This window comes from Peromyscus maniculatus, chromosome 4, assembly GCF_049852395.1.
Source record: "Peromyscus maniculatus bairdii isolate BWxNUB_F1_BW_parent chromosome 4, HU_Pman_BW_mat_3.1, whole genome shotgun sequence".
Lineage (NCBI taxonomy): Eukaryota > Metazoa > Chordata > Mammalia > Rodentia > Cricetidae > Peromyscus > Peromyscus maniculatus.
The window spans coordinates 97,582,477-97,598,064 of NC_134855.1; the positions used below are offsets into that span (position 1 = coordinate 97,582,477).

General features: G+C 37.9%; 1 protein-coding gene across 21 annotated transcripts in view; it reads left to right on the plus strand.

The window, feature by feature from the left end:
• Mga (MAX dimerization protein MGA) overlaps window positions 1-15,588 on the plus strand; it is an 82,228-nt gene that overhangs the window by 26,460 nt on the left and 40,180 nt on the right. For all 21 annotated transcript variants that reach the window (XM_076570399.1, XM_076570401.1, XM_076570414.1 and 18 more), the window contains exons 3-7: window positions 8,176-9,118; window positions 11,412-11,490; window positions 11,610-11,705; window positions 13,821-13,952; window positions 14,210-14,314. In XM_076570399.1, the coding sequence (XP_076426514.1) occupies window positions 8,176-9,118; window positions 11,412-11,490; window positions 11,610-11,705; window positions 13,821-13,952; window positions 14,210-14,314 (1,355 nt within the window). The remainder of the gene's footprint in view (window positions 1-8,175; window positions 9,119-11,411; window positions 11,491-11,609; window positions 11,706-13,820; window positions 13,953-14,209; window positions 14,315-15,588) is intronic.

The window sequence follows — 15,588 nt, forward strand, 5'->3', positions numbered from 1 at the left end:
CAGAGACTCGTGTGTTAGGAAAGTGTTCTACCACTGGGTTAACTCCCAACTTCCTTTTTCTTTTCTTTTTGAGAAAATGTCACAGTAAGTTGCCTATGCTGCCTTGAACTCACTCTGTAGCTCAGGTAGACCTTGAATTTGTGATCCTCCTGCTTTAACCTGCATTGCTGTGATTACAGGCTTCTGGCACCCGGACCTACAACTTGGTGTGCTCAAGTTTGAACCCAGGGCATACTAGGCAAATTTTATCACTGAGCTACATCCCCATCCTTTACTATTTAAAATTATTTCCCAATACAACATTTTAGCTCATTTTATTTTGCTAGAATAAAATACCAGAGACAGGTAAATTATTTGCCTTTTTTGTTTTGAAGGCTGGAAAATTGAAGAGCATGGAGTTGGTATCTGCAGTCTTCTCACTGCATCATAACATGGTGGGGGGTATCACATTGTGAGACAGCAAGTGTTCTAGACTTGGTTTCTTTTATTCTTAAAATACTGTGAATGCTCTGAAAAGGCACTCATCCAATCTTTACCCTAGAAAGACTCTGTCTCCAAATGATACTAACATCACTTTGGAGTTAAGTTTCTAATACACAGACTTTTGAGGGACACATTGAAACTACTACCTATAGGTACAAGCCTCATGCTTGTTGTTTTTCTTTTATCCTCTCTGTGTAGTGTAGTTGGCTTTAGTGGCATAACTTAAATGTTTTACCTTTTTTAGCCTTGTACTGAAAATAAATTCCTATAATAGAGAATTTATTTTAGACATTTTGCTTTCCTTAGCATATGTATTTAAAACTAAATTTGCCACTACTTTAGTTTGTATTCTATACATTTTGTTATTTGCATTGTTTCTTACTTATTTATTGTTTGAGTTCATTTCTGCCAAAAAGCATAAGCAACTTAACTTTTGAAATTATTAAGGCTTTGTTGTTTACCAGCCTAATGTCTTTTTTGATGGGTAATACTTTATGTATATTTGAAAAGAAGTACATATTTTATCAATATTGAATGGTGGAAGTTCTGTTTGTTTTGCAAGACTAGGTCTTTTGCTCTGTTTCTGGCTGGTATTCACTGTAGCCCAAACTTTTGAATTCATAATCTCTGCCTCAGCCTCCCAAGTGCTGAGGTTACAGGTGTGTTCGCCCTTCTTTGAATGTAATCTTCTACAGTTAACTTGGTAAATGTAACTGATAATACTACTGAGTTCTGTCTCCTTACTGATTTCTTTTTTTCTGTTTTTGGTTTTTTGAGACAGGGTCTCACTATATATAGTTCTGGCTGTCCAGGAACTCATTCTGTAGCCTGCTTCTGCCTCCAGAGTGCTGGGATTAAAGGTGCACACCATCACCTGTTCCCTACTGATTTTTATGGGAGAGAGTGGTAATGATAGTACTGGGGATTGAATTTAGGTCCTCCCACATCATTGACAAGTGTGTAACCACTAAATAGATCCTCCAGCAGACTCTAATTGAAAAAAGTGGGCTAAAGTCTTCACTATAGTTTTGGGGTTTTGTTCTCTAATTTTTTAAGGTCTTTGATTTCTTTTGAATAGCTTTTTGTATAATACTTGCTTGTTTCTGACAAAAGGAATTTAAGGAAGGATTCATTTTTGGCTCACAGTTTGAGGGTACAGTCCATCATGGTGTGAAAGGCATGGTGGCAGTAGTATGAAGTAGCTGGCACATTGTCTCCACTATCAGGAGGTACAGGAAGATGTATACTGGTGCTCCACTGGGTTTCTCTTTTTTGAATTTTATTCAGCCTGGCACCCCAGCCCATGGGAGGTAGAAGCTCATCATATTTGGGTTGAGTGTTCCTTCCTTCCTCAATCTTTTCTGGAAAATAACCTCATGAACACATCAGAAATAATGTTTCTGTGTTGATTCAAAATGTTACTAAATTGACAATGAAAATGAACCATCACAGTAATTTCCTTCTTAGTTCTCGGTGTAGATATCCTAGTTTTGGCACCATTTGTTGAAGAGGCTATTTTCCTTCTCTCCCCCTCTCCCCTCTTCCCCCTCTCCCTCTCTCCCTCTCCTCTCCCCCACCTCTCCCCCTCTCCTCTCTTTCCCCTTCCCTCTCCTCCCTCTCTCCCTCCCTCTCCCTCTCTGTCTGTGTATTTTCTTTCTTTCTTATCTAATTCTGACTGAGACTTCAATTCAACCACTGTCTTGGAAAAGAATGAACAGAGTAGACACCTGTCTTGTTCCTGACTTTAGAGGAAATATTTTTACTTTTTTTCCATTTAGCACAGGTTCATGTTGCTTTATGATGTTGAGGTGTTTCTTCCATTTCTAGTTTCTATATGTCTTTATGAATAGATGTTAAACTTTTTTATTGAGAATTTTTGCATCTTTGTACATCAGGGAAATTGGTTTAGTTTTCTGTTTTTGTTATATCCTTAACTGGTTTTGTTGTTTTGTTAATCAGGGTAATACTGGATTTGTAGAATGAGTTTCTCAGCACTACTTACTTCCCTTTCTATTTTATGGAGTACTTTGATGCCCTTTGGAATTGTATTCTGTTCAACTAAGATAGTAAATTGGATTTGTGTGGCTGTAGTACATGAAATATTGTATAGGTTATTGTTTAAGGTGAGCCTAAAAGCAGGATAGATGAAATTGGATGTTGAAAAACCCACTCTAGGAAATGTCTTTTTAGTTTCAAAAGTCTTCAAAATACCTTTGAACAGGGACATAACATTAATACAGTTCTTTTTTTTTAAATAGATTTTTGAAGGGAAAAAAATTGCCTATAATTCTGTTTCATTGTATATTGTTTGTAACTGAATGTGTTGTGTGTATATAGTGTGACTTGTATAAGTGTTTAGAAGGAAAAAATAGAGGTACAGAGATTTAGCTTTAAGATTTCTATATTTGATCATTCTAATTTCATCTGGAACACTCTTTGGAATCGTAGACATTAACCTAACTCTTTAGTCCTACCATGTCTACAAGACCCATATTGGTACAGTTTAAAGTCCTTTAAATAACTAATTGGGAGGAGGGGCTTTTTCTCCCTCAATCAGTTCTAAAAAAATCTTTCTTGGTTATATGTACTTCCCTGTAGATACTCTTTGCACCCACCCATGCCATAGTTTCATATAGCTCTGGCTGTATGAGATAGTTTCATATAGCTCTGGCTGGTCTGGAACACCTTGTATTTACTATGCATTCAAGATTAACCTTGAGCTTCTTTCTCCACCCTGCTTCACCCCCCCCAACCCCTCACCCCGTAAGCAGACATTTTCTGTCTTGACCACCTGTTCCCAAATACTCAGCACCTGTTTCCTTAAAAACCACACAGAGGCTTATATTGATTATAAATGATCAGCTAATAGTTCAGGCTTGTTACTGGCTAACTCTTAGACTTAAATTAACCCATGTTTCTATTTATGCTTTGCTCCATGGCTCATGGCTTGTTACCTCATTTTCTACATGTCCTGCTTGTCCAGCAGCTGGCTGGTGTCCCTCTTCACTCCACCCTCCTCCTTTCCATTATTCTCAGTTTTACTTTCCTGTCTAACTTTCTGCCCAACTACTGGCCTGTTAGCTTTTTATTAACCAAGAGAGTAATACATATTTACAGTGTAGAAAAGGATTGTTCCACAGCATTTCCCCCTTTTTGTTTAATTAAAAAGGAAGCTTTTAACCTTGATATAGTAAAACTATATACAACAAAACAATTATTAAGTAAAAATTACAGTAACAATGTATTTGTATTTGGCAAAATTAAAATACTCTATCATCTATCTTATCTTTTTTTTAAATTTAATTTAATTTTTTTTTTTTTTTTTTTTTTGGTTTTTCGAGACAGGGTTTCTCTGTGTAGCTTTGCGCCTTTCCTGGAACTCAATTGGTAGCCCAGGCTGGCCTTGAACTCACAGAGATCCACCTGGCTCTGCCTCCCGAGTGCTGGGATTAAAGGCATGTGCCACCACCGCCCGGCTATCTTTTTGAGTCCTAAGTTTTATGTTTAATTTTTACCCTTTTATCATAACTAAGTGAAATTATAACTATGACTTTCTAGTCTTCAACTCAATCAAAGACTCCAGAAGGATGAAATGTTACCTAATGACAGGGCCATTAGGCTGCCTGGACAGTCACCCAAACTTACTCTGCAACCTTGGGGCATTCATCTTTGACCTACAGGCCTAGCATATCTGACATATCTCTATTTTCCTGAGAAGCAGGGAATTTTGAAGGACTGTCCTACCTTGTTTTGGCAAAGTTTGTCAGTTGCCTTTCTTGTGTCCTGCTGGTCCAGTTTGGATAGTAACTGTCAGCAGTTGAGGCAAGGACAGTTTCTTTGCCCACATGGCTAGTTTTTGCCATAAAGAAAACAAACTCCATACAGAGTTTCTTTGATGCATTTTCTCTGAAGTAGATTGGTGCTGCCAGGAGCAGACATATCTCACTGTCACAGGAAGCCTAAGTCATTAAAACATTTTAAATGCCATATTCTGTAGGTCTTTGAAGTGTTTGAAGATTATGTATTTTTCTGAAATATCTTTCTGTATACCTAGAAAACCTAACTAAGATGACTGTAAGTTTGATAGATATGAGTAACTATTATAGATGACTAATTTTAACCTGTATTTTTTAACTATACATTATATTTTTAAATGAGTTGCTTAAGCACAATATTTCAAACAAAAGTAGAAACACATACAGCATAACAAAAATAACCTCAAATTTATATCAATATACAAAAATCCATACCAATGTAAAATATTTGAGACTAGTAGTTTTTTTTGTTTAAAAGTAGAGTCAATAATTTACCCTTTTATCCTATTTCTGTATCCCCCCTTTTTCTTTTTAGAATGAGATCCCTGAATTTAATCCCCTTTGTTCAGCATTTTTTCTGACTATTACCAATAACAACTTGTAACCACCCCCCCAAATGATAAACATTCATAATTTATTTTTGGAAATGTGGGTGTAGTTTTCTAGACTACTTCCTGCTGATTTGGGGTGCTGCTAATCTTTGGGGGACCCTGAGAAAATTTGTGAGTATGGTCAAGTCATGACTGGAGTATTCTGTGAGGCTGGATTATCTCAGCCAGCAGCCTGGAAGCCATTCTGTATGCAGAATTCAGAGGACTCTGCAACAGAAGCATTCTGAAACTTTGAATCATCTGGGCCAACCATTCCCATCAGATTTTTCAGAGGGGGTCTTCCTCAATAAAACCTGATTTTTCCTAACCCAGAATGAATCCAGAACCTCTCATTTCCTGTGGAAACAAAAGCAGAACCTCTTTCCCAAAGTAAGACTTAAATTTTCAAGTCAAGATATTTTTAAAATATATAGGTTGGTTTAATCTAGCAGCTTTCATAATCAAATGTCTCTCAGCAGTTATCATTTGTTCATTAGCAGTCAAAAAATTTAGACAGCAGAATAACACACAGTATCCTGACTCTCTGTGTTTTCCATCTTTGTGTGACTTACTATATTTTATTATTCTATTCCTTCTTTAAAGACTATTTTTAAATTATATATTTAAATCTAAGACTATATATTCTTTTTTTTAACCTCTCTCTCCCAAGCTTACACATATTTTTTAAACACACTGTGATCTGTTTAGAGGCTCTTTTCATCTGAATCTGTCCTTACTGCACATCTGTAACCTTTTATGTCTGCATGAGCAAACAAACAAACAAACAAAAAACGTGCTGTGTAACTTAGATCATGGCATGCTGGTGCTGGGTCCTCCCCCTAGGTTCCCTGAGAGTCTAGTCTCATGGTGGAGGTAGGTTTACCACCAGCTCTGGGAGCCATGTTTACCACCCTAACTGTGAGAAGTTTCTGGGTCCACACTTGTCACAAGTAGCATGCTGCCCACTGTTCATAAACTCCATTTAAGTGGGAACAGGGCCTCTGAAAAGAGCCTCGCAGTTTTTGCGGCTAGCACCAAGCCAGGAAGCTGTCTCTTAAAGGAGCTGAGCCTCTGCTCACAGCCTGCAAACAAAGCCCACTGGATTAAAGGCTGTTACCAAGAAGCCTTGTTTGACTATGTTTTTGTGTGTTTAGAATTCTTTTCCAAGCTCTCTCAGGTTTTATATGAAAATTTCAGCCACATGTTGGAATGCCATATGTAAACAGACATTAGGGACCTTTCCCATCCCAACTGTCTGTTCCCAAATACCTGGCAGCTGCTTTCCAAATTACCACACAGAGGCTTATATTAATTATAAATATGTGGCCAATAGCTCAGGCTTGTTACTGGCTAACTCTTACACTTAAATTAACCCATATTTCTATTTATGCTTTGCCCCATGGCTCATGACTTGTTACCTCATTTTCTACATGTCCTGCTTGCCCAGCAGCTGGCTGGTGTCCCTTTTCACTCCTCCCTCCTCCTTTCCATCATTCTCAGTTTTTGCTTTCCTGTCTAACTTCCTGCTCAACTACTGGCCTGTCAGCTTTTTATTAACCAAGAGAGTAATACATATTTACAGTGTAGAAAAGGATTGTTCCACAGCTGCGCCCCCCCCCCTGTTTCCCTGTGTAGACTTAGTTGTCTTGGAACTCAGAGATCAGCCTGTCTGAGTGCCGGATCAAAGGTGTGCACCACCACTGCTCAGCCTGGCTGACCTTTTTTTTGTTGTTGTTTGGTTTTGGTTTTTCAGACCAGGGTTTCTGTAGATCTGGCTATCCTGGAACTTACTCTGTAGACCATGCTGGTCTCAAACTCAGAGATCTGTCTTCCTCTGCCTCCCGAGTGCTGCGGTTAAAGGTGTGCGCCACCACCACTCAGCTGACCTTTTTTGAATTATTTTTACTTTTAGAGTGTGTGTGTGTGTGTGTGTGTGTGTGTGTGTGTGTGTGTGTAGGTCAGAGGTCTAGTGGGAGTTGGTTTTTCTTTTGCCATGTTGGTCCCAGGGATCACATCCAGGCCATCAGATTTAACTCAACAGCAGGTACCTTTACCACTGAGCCAACTCAAAGGCCTGATCTTGAATATCTTACCCTCTCTGTCTCTACTTTCTAAGTGCTAAGATTACACATATGTGCCATTATGCTTGATTTATGTGATGCTGAGGATTGACCTAGGGCTTTGTACATCCTGCCTGGGCAAGTACTTTACAGACTGAGTCCCCAGTTGTATGTAACTTAGCCTTCTATTTTGGAAGAGTTTGTGGCAAACTCTTTATCTATCTATCTATCTATCTATCTATCTATCTATCTATCTATCTATCTATCTATCTATATCTGTTTTTGATTCAGGGTCTCTCTATATAGCCCTGGCTGGCATGAAATTCTTTATGTAGATCTGGGCTCACCTCAGGTCCACCTGCTTCTGAGTGCTAAGATTAAAGACATATTTCATTACCTTACTATTACCATGAATGCACTGCCCAGCTGCTCTGGTAAATCCTTATGTTGGAAGCATTTCTTTTTTGAGGGGTGGGGAGGGTGTTGGAATTGAACCTAGGACCTTGCACTTGTTGGGCAGGTATTCTACTACTGAGCCACACCCTTATTCCTTAAAAGTGAGTTTTTTAATTTGAAAAATTGAAGATCTTCTGATAGTAACCTGAGTATACTAAGAATGTATTGGTTAAGATGTTAAATGTTGTTTATATATTTTATCTGAAATACAGAAATGAACAAGCAGTTTGAAAGCACATTAATTTTTTGTAATTCCTAGTTGTGATAGACATTTCCTTTTCCTCTTGCTTGTTGGCAATTGATGATGCATGCATTTTAAGTTTTTGATCAGTTCTAGCTGACTTCAATATGGAGTTCTGTATATCTGATCAATATCTAAAGGCAAGCACATTTTATAAGGTACTCTGCATTTTGATTTAATGATAAGGGTAAACTATATTCTTTTCCCATGCTTTATTTATATAAGTGGGGTCAGTTTATATAGTAATAGGGATTGAACTCGGGACTTTTGTGTTTTAGGCAAGAACTCTACCAACTGAGCTACATTCCCAGCCCTGGAACTTTGCTCTTGAATTGTATTTTTTTTTTTATAAAACATTGATAAATGTGTTATGTTAGTAAATTGTTTTTGAGTACTTTGTTAAGTTACAGACAATTTTTAAGGAATGGCTCATGAAATCTGATATATTAATTCGTCTTAACTTTTTCCTGTCTTGAGTCTTGTTTATGAATAGTTCTATACTTTTTATCTTCCTCTCTCTCTCTCTCTAGTCTTATTGCGAACAGTTTTGAAGATGATTCCCAGATTGCCTCACCATTAAACCAGAATGGAAACTTTAATGTCGTTATTAAAGAGGAGCCTCTAGATGATTACGATTATGAACTTGGTGAATGCCCAGAAGGGGTCACCGTGAAACAAGAAGAGACAGATGAGGAAACGGATGTCTACTCCAACAGCGATGACGATCCTATATTAGAGAAACAACTAAAGAGACACAATAAAGTTGATAACTTGGAAGCTGATCATCCCTCTTATAAATGGCTACCGAGTAGCCCAGGTGTTGCTAAAGCTAAAATGTTTAAATTAGATGCTGGAAAAATGCCAGTGGTTTACCTAGAACCTTGTGCAGTCACCAAAAACACAGTGAAAATTTCTGAACTCCCTGATAATATGCTTGCCACATCTCGAAAAGATAAATCAGTGTTGGCAGAACTAGAATATTTGCCTGCATATATTGAAAATTCCAGTGGGACTGGCTTTTGCTTAAGTAAGGATTCAGAAAATAGTCTCAGAAAACATTCATCAGATCCCAGAATGGTACAAAAATATACTTTACTTAAAGAACCTCAGTGGAACTATCCTGACATATTTGATAGCAGTAGCACAGAAAGAACAAATGACAGTTCAAAGGGATCACCTGGAGACTCGTTTTCAGGAAAAGAGGACTTGGGCAAAAAGCGAACAGCTGTGCTTAAAATGACAACACCCTCAAAGACTGTGAATGCTAGCCAGAGTGCCTCTCTAAATACTCCTGGAAAAAGAGGAAGGCCTCGAAAGGTGAGACTCTCTAAGGCAGGGAGACCACCTAAAAACACAGGGAAGTCTTTAACTGCTACAAAGAATATTCCTGTAGGCCCTGGAAATACCTTCTCTGATGTGAAGCCTGATCTAGAAGATGTGGATGGTGTGCTCTTTGTTTCCTTTGAATCAAAGGTAAGATTATGATGATCAGCTTTCTTTCTAAGGTCTGTTTTAAATTATGTATTGGCTTAAAATTTAGGATCTACTTTTGTTAATGTATCCATTTGTGAGTATGTTTGGGGAAAGAGAATGAGTATCTTCACATTGGTTTAGTTAACAGTAATCACCTCTTAACATACTTACTTGCTTTGAAATAGACTTTAAAAATGTACCTTTGCTTAGATATCACTATAATTTATGCAGGATATTTATCTGATTAAAAAAAAAAGATTTATGTGTGTCTTTGTATGTGAGTGCAGGTGCCTGTGGAAGCCAGAGGCATTGGGTTGCCCTGGAGCTAGAGTTACAGGCAGTTGTGAGCCATCTGACATTGGTGCTGGAAATTGAACTTGGAATTTTCATTGTTGTAGACTCAAAGAAAGTGTAATAATATATGAAAAGTGCACTTTTTTTTATTTCCTGAGGTACTTCATCTCTCCTACCACTGGTTAGTAACAGTGTTGTAGAGTATTGGAGAACCAATTACTAGCAGTCTTTTTTTTTTTTTCTTTTTTGAAGACGGGCTCTCTACACAGCTTTGACTGTACTAGAATGCAGCCGGCTTTGTAGATTAGGCTAGCCTTGAACTCACAGAGATCCATTTGATGCTTCCTCTGAGAGCTGGGACTAAAGGTGTGTGCCACTATGTCCAGCTCAGTGCTAGCAGTCTTGATGACTTGAGTCTTACATAATTAGTGTTAGGGTTTGCCCTCCTCTGACCCTACATGCATACTATTTTTCTTGCAGATGTTTTAAGGAGTCTAGTTAGTATTCTTTCTTTCTTTCTTTCTTTCTTTCTTTCTTTCTTTCTTTCTTTCTTTCTTTCTTTCTTTCTAATTTATTTTTTAAATTACACTCATGATATTCATTAATTACACTCACGATATTAATCATATTTGTGGTATTCATAGATTACATTCGCAGTATTCATTCAATTATATATATATAATATATTATATATTATATATATAATTTTTTTTTTTTTTTGGTTTTTTTCGAGACAGGGTTTCTCTGTGTAGCTTTGCGCCTTTCCTGGAACTCACTTGGTAGCCCAGGCTGGCCTCGAACTCACAAAGATCCACCTGCCTCTGCCTCCCGAGTGCTGGGATTAAAGGCGTGCGCCACCACCGCCCGGCTAATTTTTTTTTAAATTTTAAATGTCGAATGTCATTTCTTGAAGGGGGTAGGAGGTCTTAAATACAGCACAGTGGGAGGACCCTGGAGGGCAGAAGTTCGCTACTGATGATTTATAATCTTGCATCTAAGCTGTTAACACCCATTATTCAGGATACACAGATAAGGAACTTCCCTTAAGCATCCAGGAGGGTGGAACCTGACAGGGAATTAGTATAGGGAGGATATCAAGGTCAAGGTCCGCAAGCAAGGCAACAGTTACCCAAAACGGGGGGCTAGGTACCTACAGGTCCCCCTTTTATTAAAAAATGAGCTTCTGACTTGGGTTGTGTGGGACGTCAGCAGGTCACCTTACCTGTCATGGAGATGCCTGCCCAGGCCACACAGGTGCTCTGTCTTAGGTTGATGAGTGCCCCCCAGGCATTACCCGTTTCTGAAGACTCATTATCATAACGGCTCAATCATGTGTGAGCTGCATAGTTAATTGCTGCCAAAGATCTCAAAGTGGCACTGGGCTTGCAATTTGTGTGTTCGATACAGAATAGACCAACAGAGGTCCTATCTCACCCATAGCCAGTAGGCTAAAGGCAACTGAGCCACTCCCTTCCTTAACGAGCCATACTGTGCATTGGAATCCTTGTAAGATAGTATCCCAAAAGCAACTGGAACTTGAGTTTATAAATTTATAAAGTCAAATTTTCAAAGCCAATCAAGATGTATATAACTACTGAATTAAATTTATCATGCCCAATAGAATGAAAGATTATCTAGTTAGTATTCTTAAGTTGACTGTAGATGCTGGATGTCTTTCTACCTCTTCTTCTCCTCCTCTGTTACTGGGAAAGCTTTTCACTAAACTTGGAGCTCACTGATTGGCTAGGCTAGCTGACCGATGAGCGCCAGAGATCCTCCTGTCTCCTTCACCCCAACCCCCTAGGGGTTACAGAAAAGTGCCACCATACCCAGCTTTTACATGGGTACTGGGGATGATAGACCAGGTTTTCGTTATTACATGGCGAGCACTGTACCTACTGAGCACTCCCTCCAGCCTCTGGTCATCATCGTCATTTTATTTAATTTCCTTTAAAAATTTTAGAAGTAACATAAACTGGATTTTATTTTTAATATATAGGAGGCACTAGATATTCATGCAGTTGATGGGACCACAGAAGAACCTTCTAGTCTTCCGACTACAACCACAAACGATCCAGGTATTATATAACAGTATACATTCAGATGTATTTGCTGTTGGGGCTGTAGTAGTGAAGTGTGGAACATTTATTCTCTCTGATATGTACATTATTTTATTTTATCACTGTTTTGTGACTAGGTTGCAGAACAAGAATTTCCCAGTTGGAAAAGGAATTAATAGAAGATTTGAAGTCTTTGCGGCATAAGCAGGTGATACATCCTGCTCTTCAAGAAGGTACTAGTTTCAAAGTATGGACAAGCCAGTTTGTCTTCTGTCCATTGTCTCCTTCCTTTCTTTCCTTCCTATCTCTTTTTGCTTATTTCTCTGTTCTTTATTTTCTCTTTCCCTTCTATCCTTGGTTTTATTTCAGTACCTCTCAACTAGCAATTTTTTTATTTTCTCTGCTTCTAAATTTCTTTTCAACTTAAAAACACATATAGGTCCTTATTCTAGTTATATATAATAAGGAGTATGTGTGTGTATATAATGTATCACAGAAAGCAGTGTTTTCTCTTCAAAATGGGAGCATTTTGCAGTTTTAAAACTCTGGTTTTACATTTTTTTTTTTTTTAATTTGCTTTGTGAGGTTGAGAGTCCTATTTTTATTTCTTAAATAACATCTTTAAGGACACACACACACACACACACACACACACACACACACACACTTCTTGGGGCTGAAGAGATGGCTCAGTGGATCAAGGGTGTTTGCTGTCGAGTATGACATCTTCCTTTGATTCCCAGTATACACACACATAAGGAAGTCAGGTATGGCAGTATATGCCTGCAGTCTTCTTGGTGCTTGGAAAAAAGAGACAAAAGAATCCCGAATTCTTGCTGTCTGGTCAGTTTAGCCAAGGTGGAGTGTTCCAGGTGCAGTGAGAGACCTTGTCAGAAAAAATACAGTGAAGGGTGATTGAGGAAGATACCTATTATCTGCCTCTGACCTCCACATGTACAGGCACAAGTGTTTAAGCATAAATACAAGAGTATTTTCCTCACTATGTGTCTACAAGTACAGAACATTTGGAGGAGTGTTGGAAACTTAATTAAAAAATTTAGATGGCAGAGTTCGTGAAGGTACTTGTTGCCAAATCTGATAATTAGATTTCAGTCTTTGGAACCTCTGTAGTAAAAAGAGAGATATAACTCCTACAAGTTGTCCTGACTTCCACATGTCAACTTCCTAGATCCTTTGTGAGTTTTTGATTGGAAACTTGAGCCTGTTACTTCTGTTTCCTATTATATAATAATTTATTATGGGGTTATATTGTAGACCAGACTGGCCTCTATCTTATCCTCTTGACTTCTCCAGTGCTTACATGTCTACTTAATATATTTTTTGTTTGTTTTTAGTGGTAACCTATCCATTACAGTGTTACTCTATGTAACCTTTAAACTCCTTTTGGCCTTCGTTTTGTAAAAATTCTGGTAAAATATTTTCCCAAAGTATTATCTTTTAATTTTATAAGTAAGTCTTATTTTAGGCTCATTGATAATAATTGAAGAATTAGTGCCTATAATTAGGCCAGAAACTCTATCTGTGTCAAGGTTTTATTAGAGATTCTAGAAGGCCTCTGAACCTCAGGGGCTAAAAAATAAAAGATTTGAATTTTGCTCCATTTATTGTTTTTGCTTAAGAATTGCTACAAATTTGGCAACGTAAAACAAAATACATTTATATTTTACATTTTCTGTGGATTTGCAGTATGAGCATGGCTTGTGTCCCTTGCTTAGGTTCTCAAAAAGCTGTAATCAAGATGTTGATGAAGCAATTGGCAAGGCTTGTTTTTCTCTTCATTTGCCAGAGAGGATCTCTGCTCTCCCCTTAGCTTATCCCCGCCCCCTTTTTGGTTTTTGAGGGTTTTTTTGTTTTTTTTTTAAATGTTTTTTCAAGACAGGGTTTCTCTGTGTAGCCCTGGCTGTCCTGGAACTCACTTCATAGACCAGGCTAGCCTCGAACTCACAGATATCTACCTGCTTCCACCTTCCAAGTGCTGAGATTAAAGGCATTCACTACTACCACCAAGTCCCCCCCATCTTACTGATTGACAGAATTTATTTTCTTACAGCTTCAGCAACATTTCTAGGTTATCACATGTACATAATCATGAATGTTCCCGTGCCCTGTGCCACATTCCATTGGTTGTAAACAAATCATAGATTTTACCCCTTATTCAAGGGTAGGTAATATGTAATACCATAAGGTAAAGATTTAAGTGGAGCTGTTACTGTTTAGTTCATCATTTTGCTTTTTACTATTTCCTTTATTAACTCTGAGTTAAAAAAAAAAAAAAAATTCCCAAAGAAAAGGGAGATAATATGAGCTGTGGTCCTTTTTTCTTGTAGTGGGCTTAAAACTGAATTCAGTGGACCCAACAATGAGCATTGATCTTAAATACTTGGGAGTCCAACTGCCTTTGGCTCCAGCCACCAGCTTTCCCTTTTGGAACCTTACAGGAACCAACCCTGCCTCTCCTGGTGAGTGTGTAGCATTTATATAATTGAACACTTTTTCTTCCTTAATGTTTAGGTTCTTTGTAGTATAAATTTTAAAGCATTACTTTTATTCTCCAATTTAGGATATTTAGATATCCATTTAGGGTATTTTAGAGAGTAAATCTTTTGTTTCTTGGCATAGAGTTAATACATAGGATGTATCATGTAGAGAAACACAGTAATTTGACATATTTGGCTGACTAGAACTCTGGTCATTTCTTTTGCTTTTTCTTTTATAGATGCTGGGTTTCCTTTTGTTTCTAGGACAGGGAAGACCAATGACTTCACCAAGATCAAAGGGTGGAGAGGAAAATTTCATAGTGCTTCTGCATCTAGGAATGAAGGTAATTAGCCTTTTGTTTTTTGTGTTGTTTTGTTTTTTTCTAGAGATTCAACATAGGGTCCTAACAGCTTCTCAAGCACTTCCTATTTAGCTCACAGCCTGCTCTTTCTCTGTTTCTGAGATGTAGTCTTTTTGAGTGTGGGATGCTGGCTTGAGCTCCCAGTCCTCCTGCTCAGCCTCCCAAGTGCTGGAATTACAGGCATATGCCATCAAGCCTGGCTGGTCATTAAAGATTGTTTTAAACTCTACATATGTTCTGAAAGATGTAGTCTTGGCCTAGGATAGTGGTGCTTGCCTTTAATCCCAACACTGGAGACGAGTGGATTCCTGTGAGGTTGAGTCCAGTTTGACTACATAGTGAGTTCCAGGCCAGCCAGGGTTTCATAGTGAAGACCCTATTTCAAATCAAATCAGTCTCATTCAACTACTTGTCATTATCCCCGCCTCTCTCCTTTAAACTGAAATGAAAACAGTCTTGCTGGTATTTGTTTTCTCCCTCGTTACAACCTGGGGTTCCACTCCTATCCATTTCAAACCTAATAATCCTTGCAGCTTTCAAACTGTGTTTCCTTTTATTACGCTTAGTTACAAAAGCATCATATCAGAACTATATACTTCAGAATTGTCTAGTAGTTCTGATAGTCTCATGCTGTAGAATAAACTTGTAACCCAAAGGTTTTGGTTGGCAATATGAACCTATTTTACACTGCATTTGTTTGCTGTTTATACCCTAACCAGCTTAGTTTGCTATTTGTCCTGAATAAATCTGCTTCACCTTTGAGTTTGTATAGTCTTATAACAATGATAATATGTTTAAATCTTTACTAATATTTTGCTTTCCTAAAAATGGGATGTTGCTAGGTCTGTTGATGTATACCGTTGTAGTCCAGTCACTTGGGAGGCAAATGAAGGTGGATTGCAAGAGGTCTTGCCTAGTGCCAGATCCAAGACATCCAGGGCTACAAAATGAGAACTTGTTTCAAAATAAAACAAAACCAAACAAAGGAAAACCCTTAAATGTTATGCTCTTCTTTTTATGGCTTTCCCTCTTCCCTTGCATTTTGTTTCAGAGGACTCAGGTCTCAAATAATCCTTGGCATTCTGTTGAAGTCTTCTTTGATTTAATTTCTTTTTTTTCCCTTGCTGCTATGTTTTTGTTCATCACTGGTTTCTATAGTTAGGTGAAAAGATTTATGACTTGTATCTGAAACACTGTCTCATTTGTCCTGGTTTTCTTTTTTTTCTTTTTTTTTTTTTCTTCTTTCTGAATAGGAA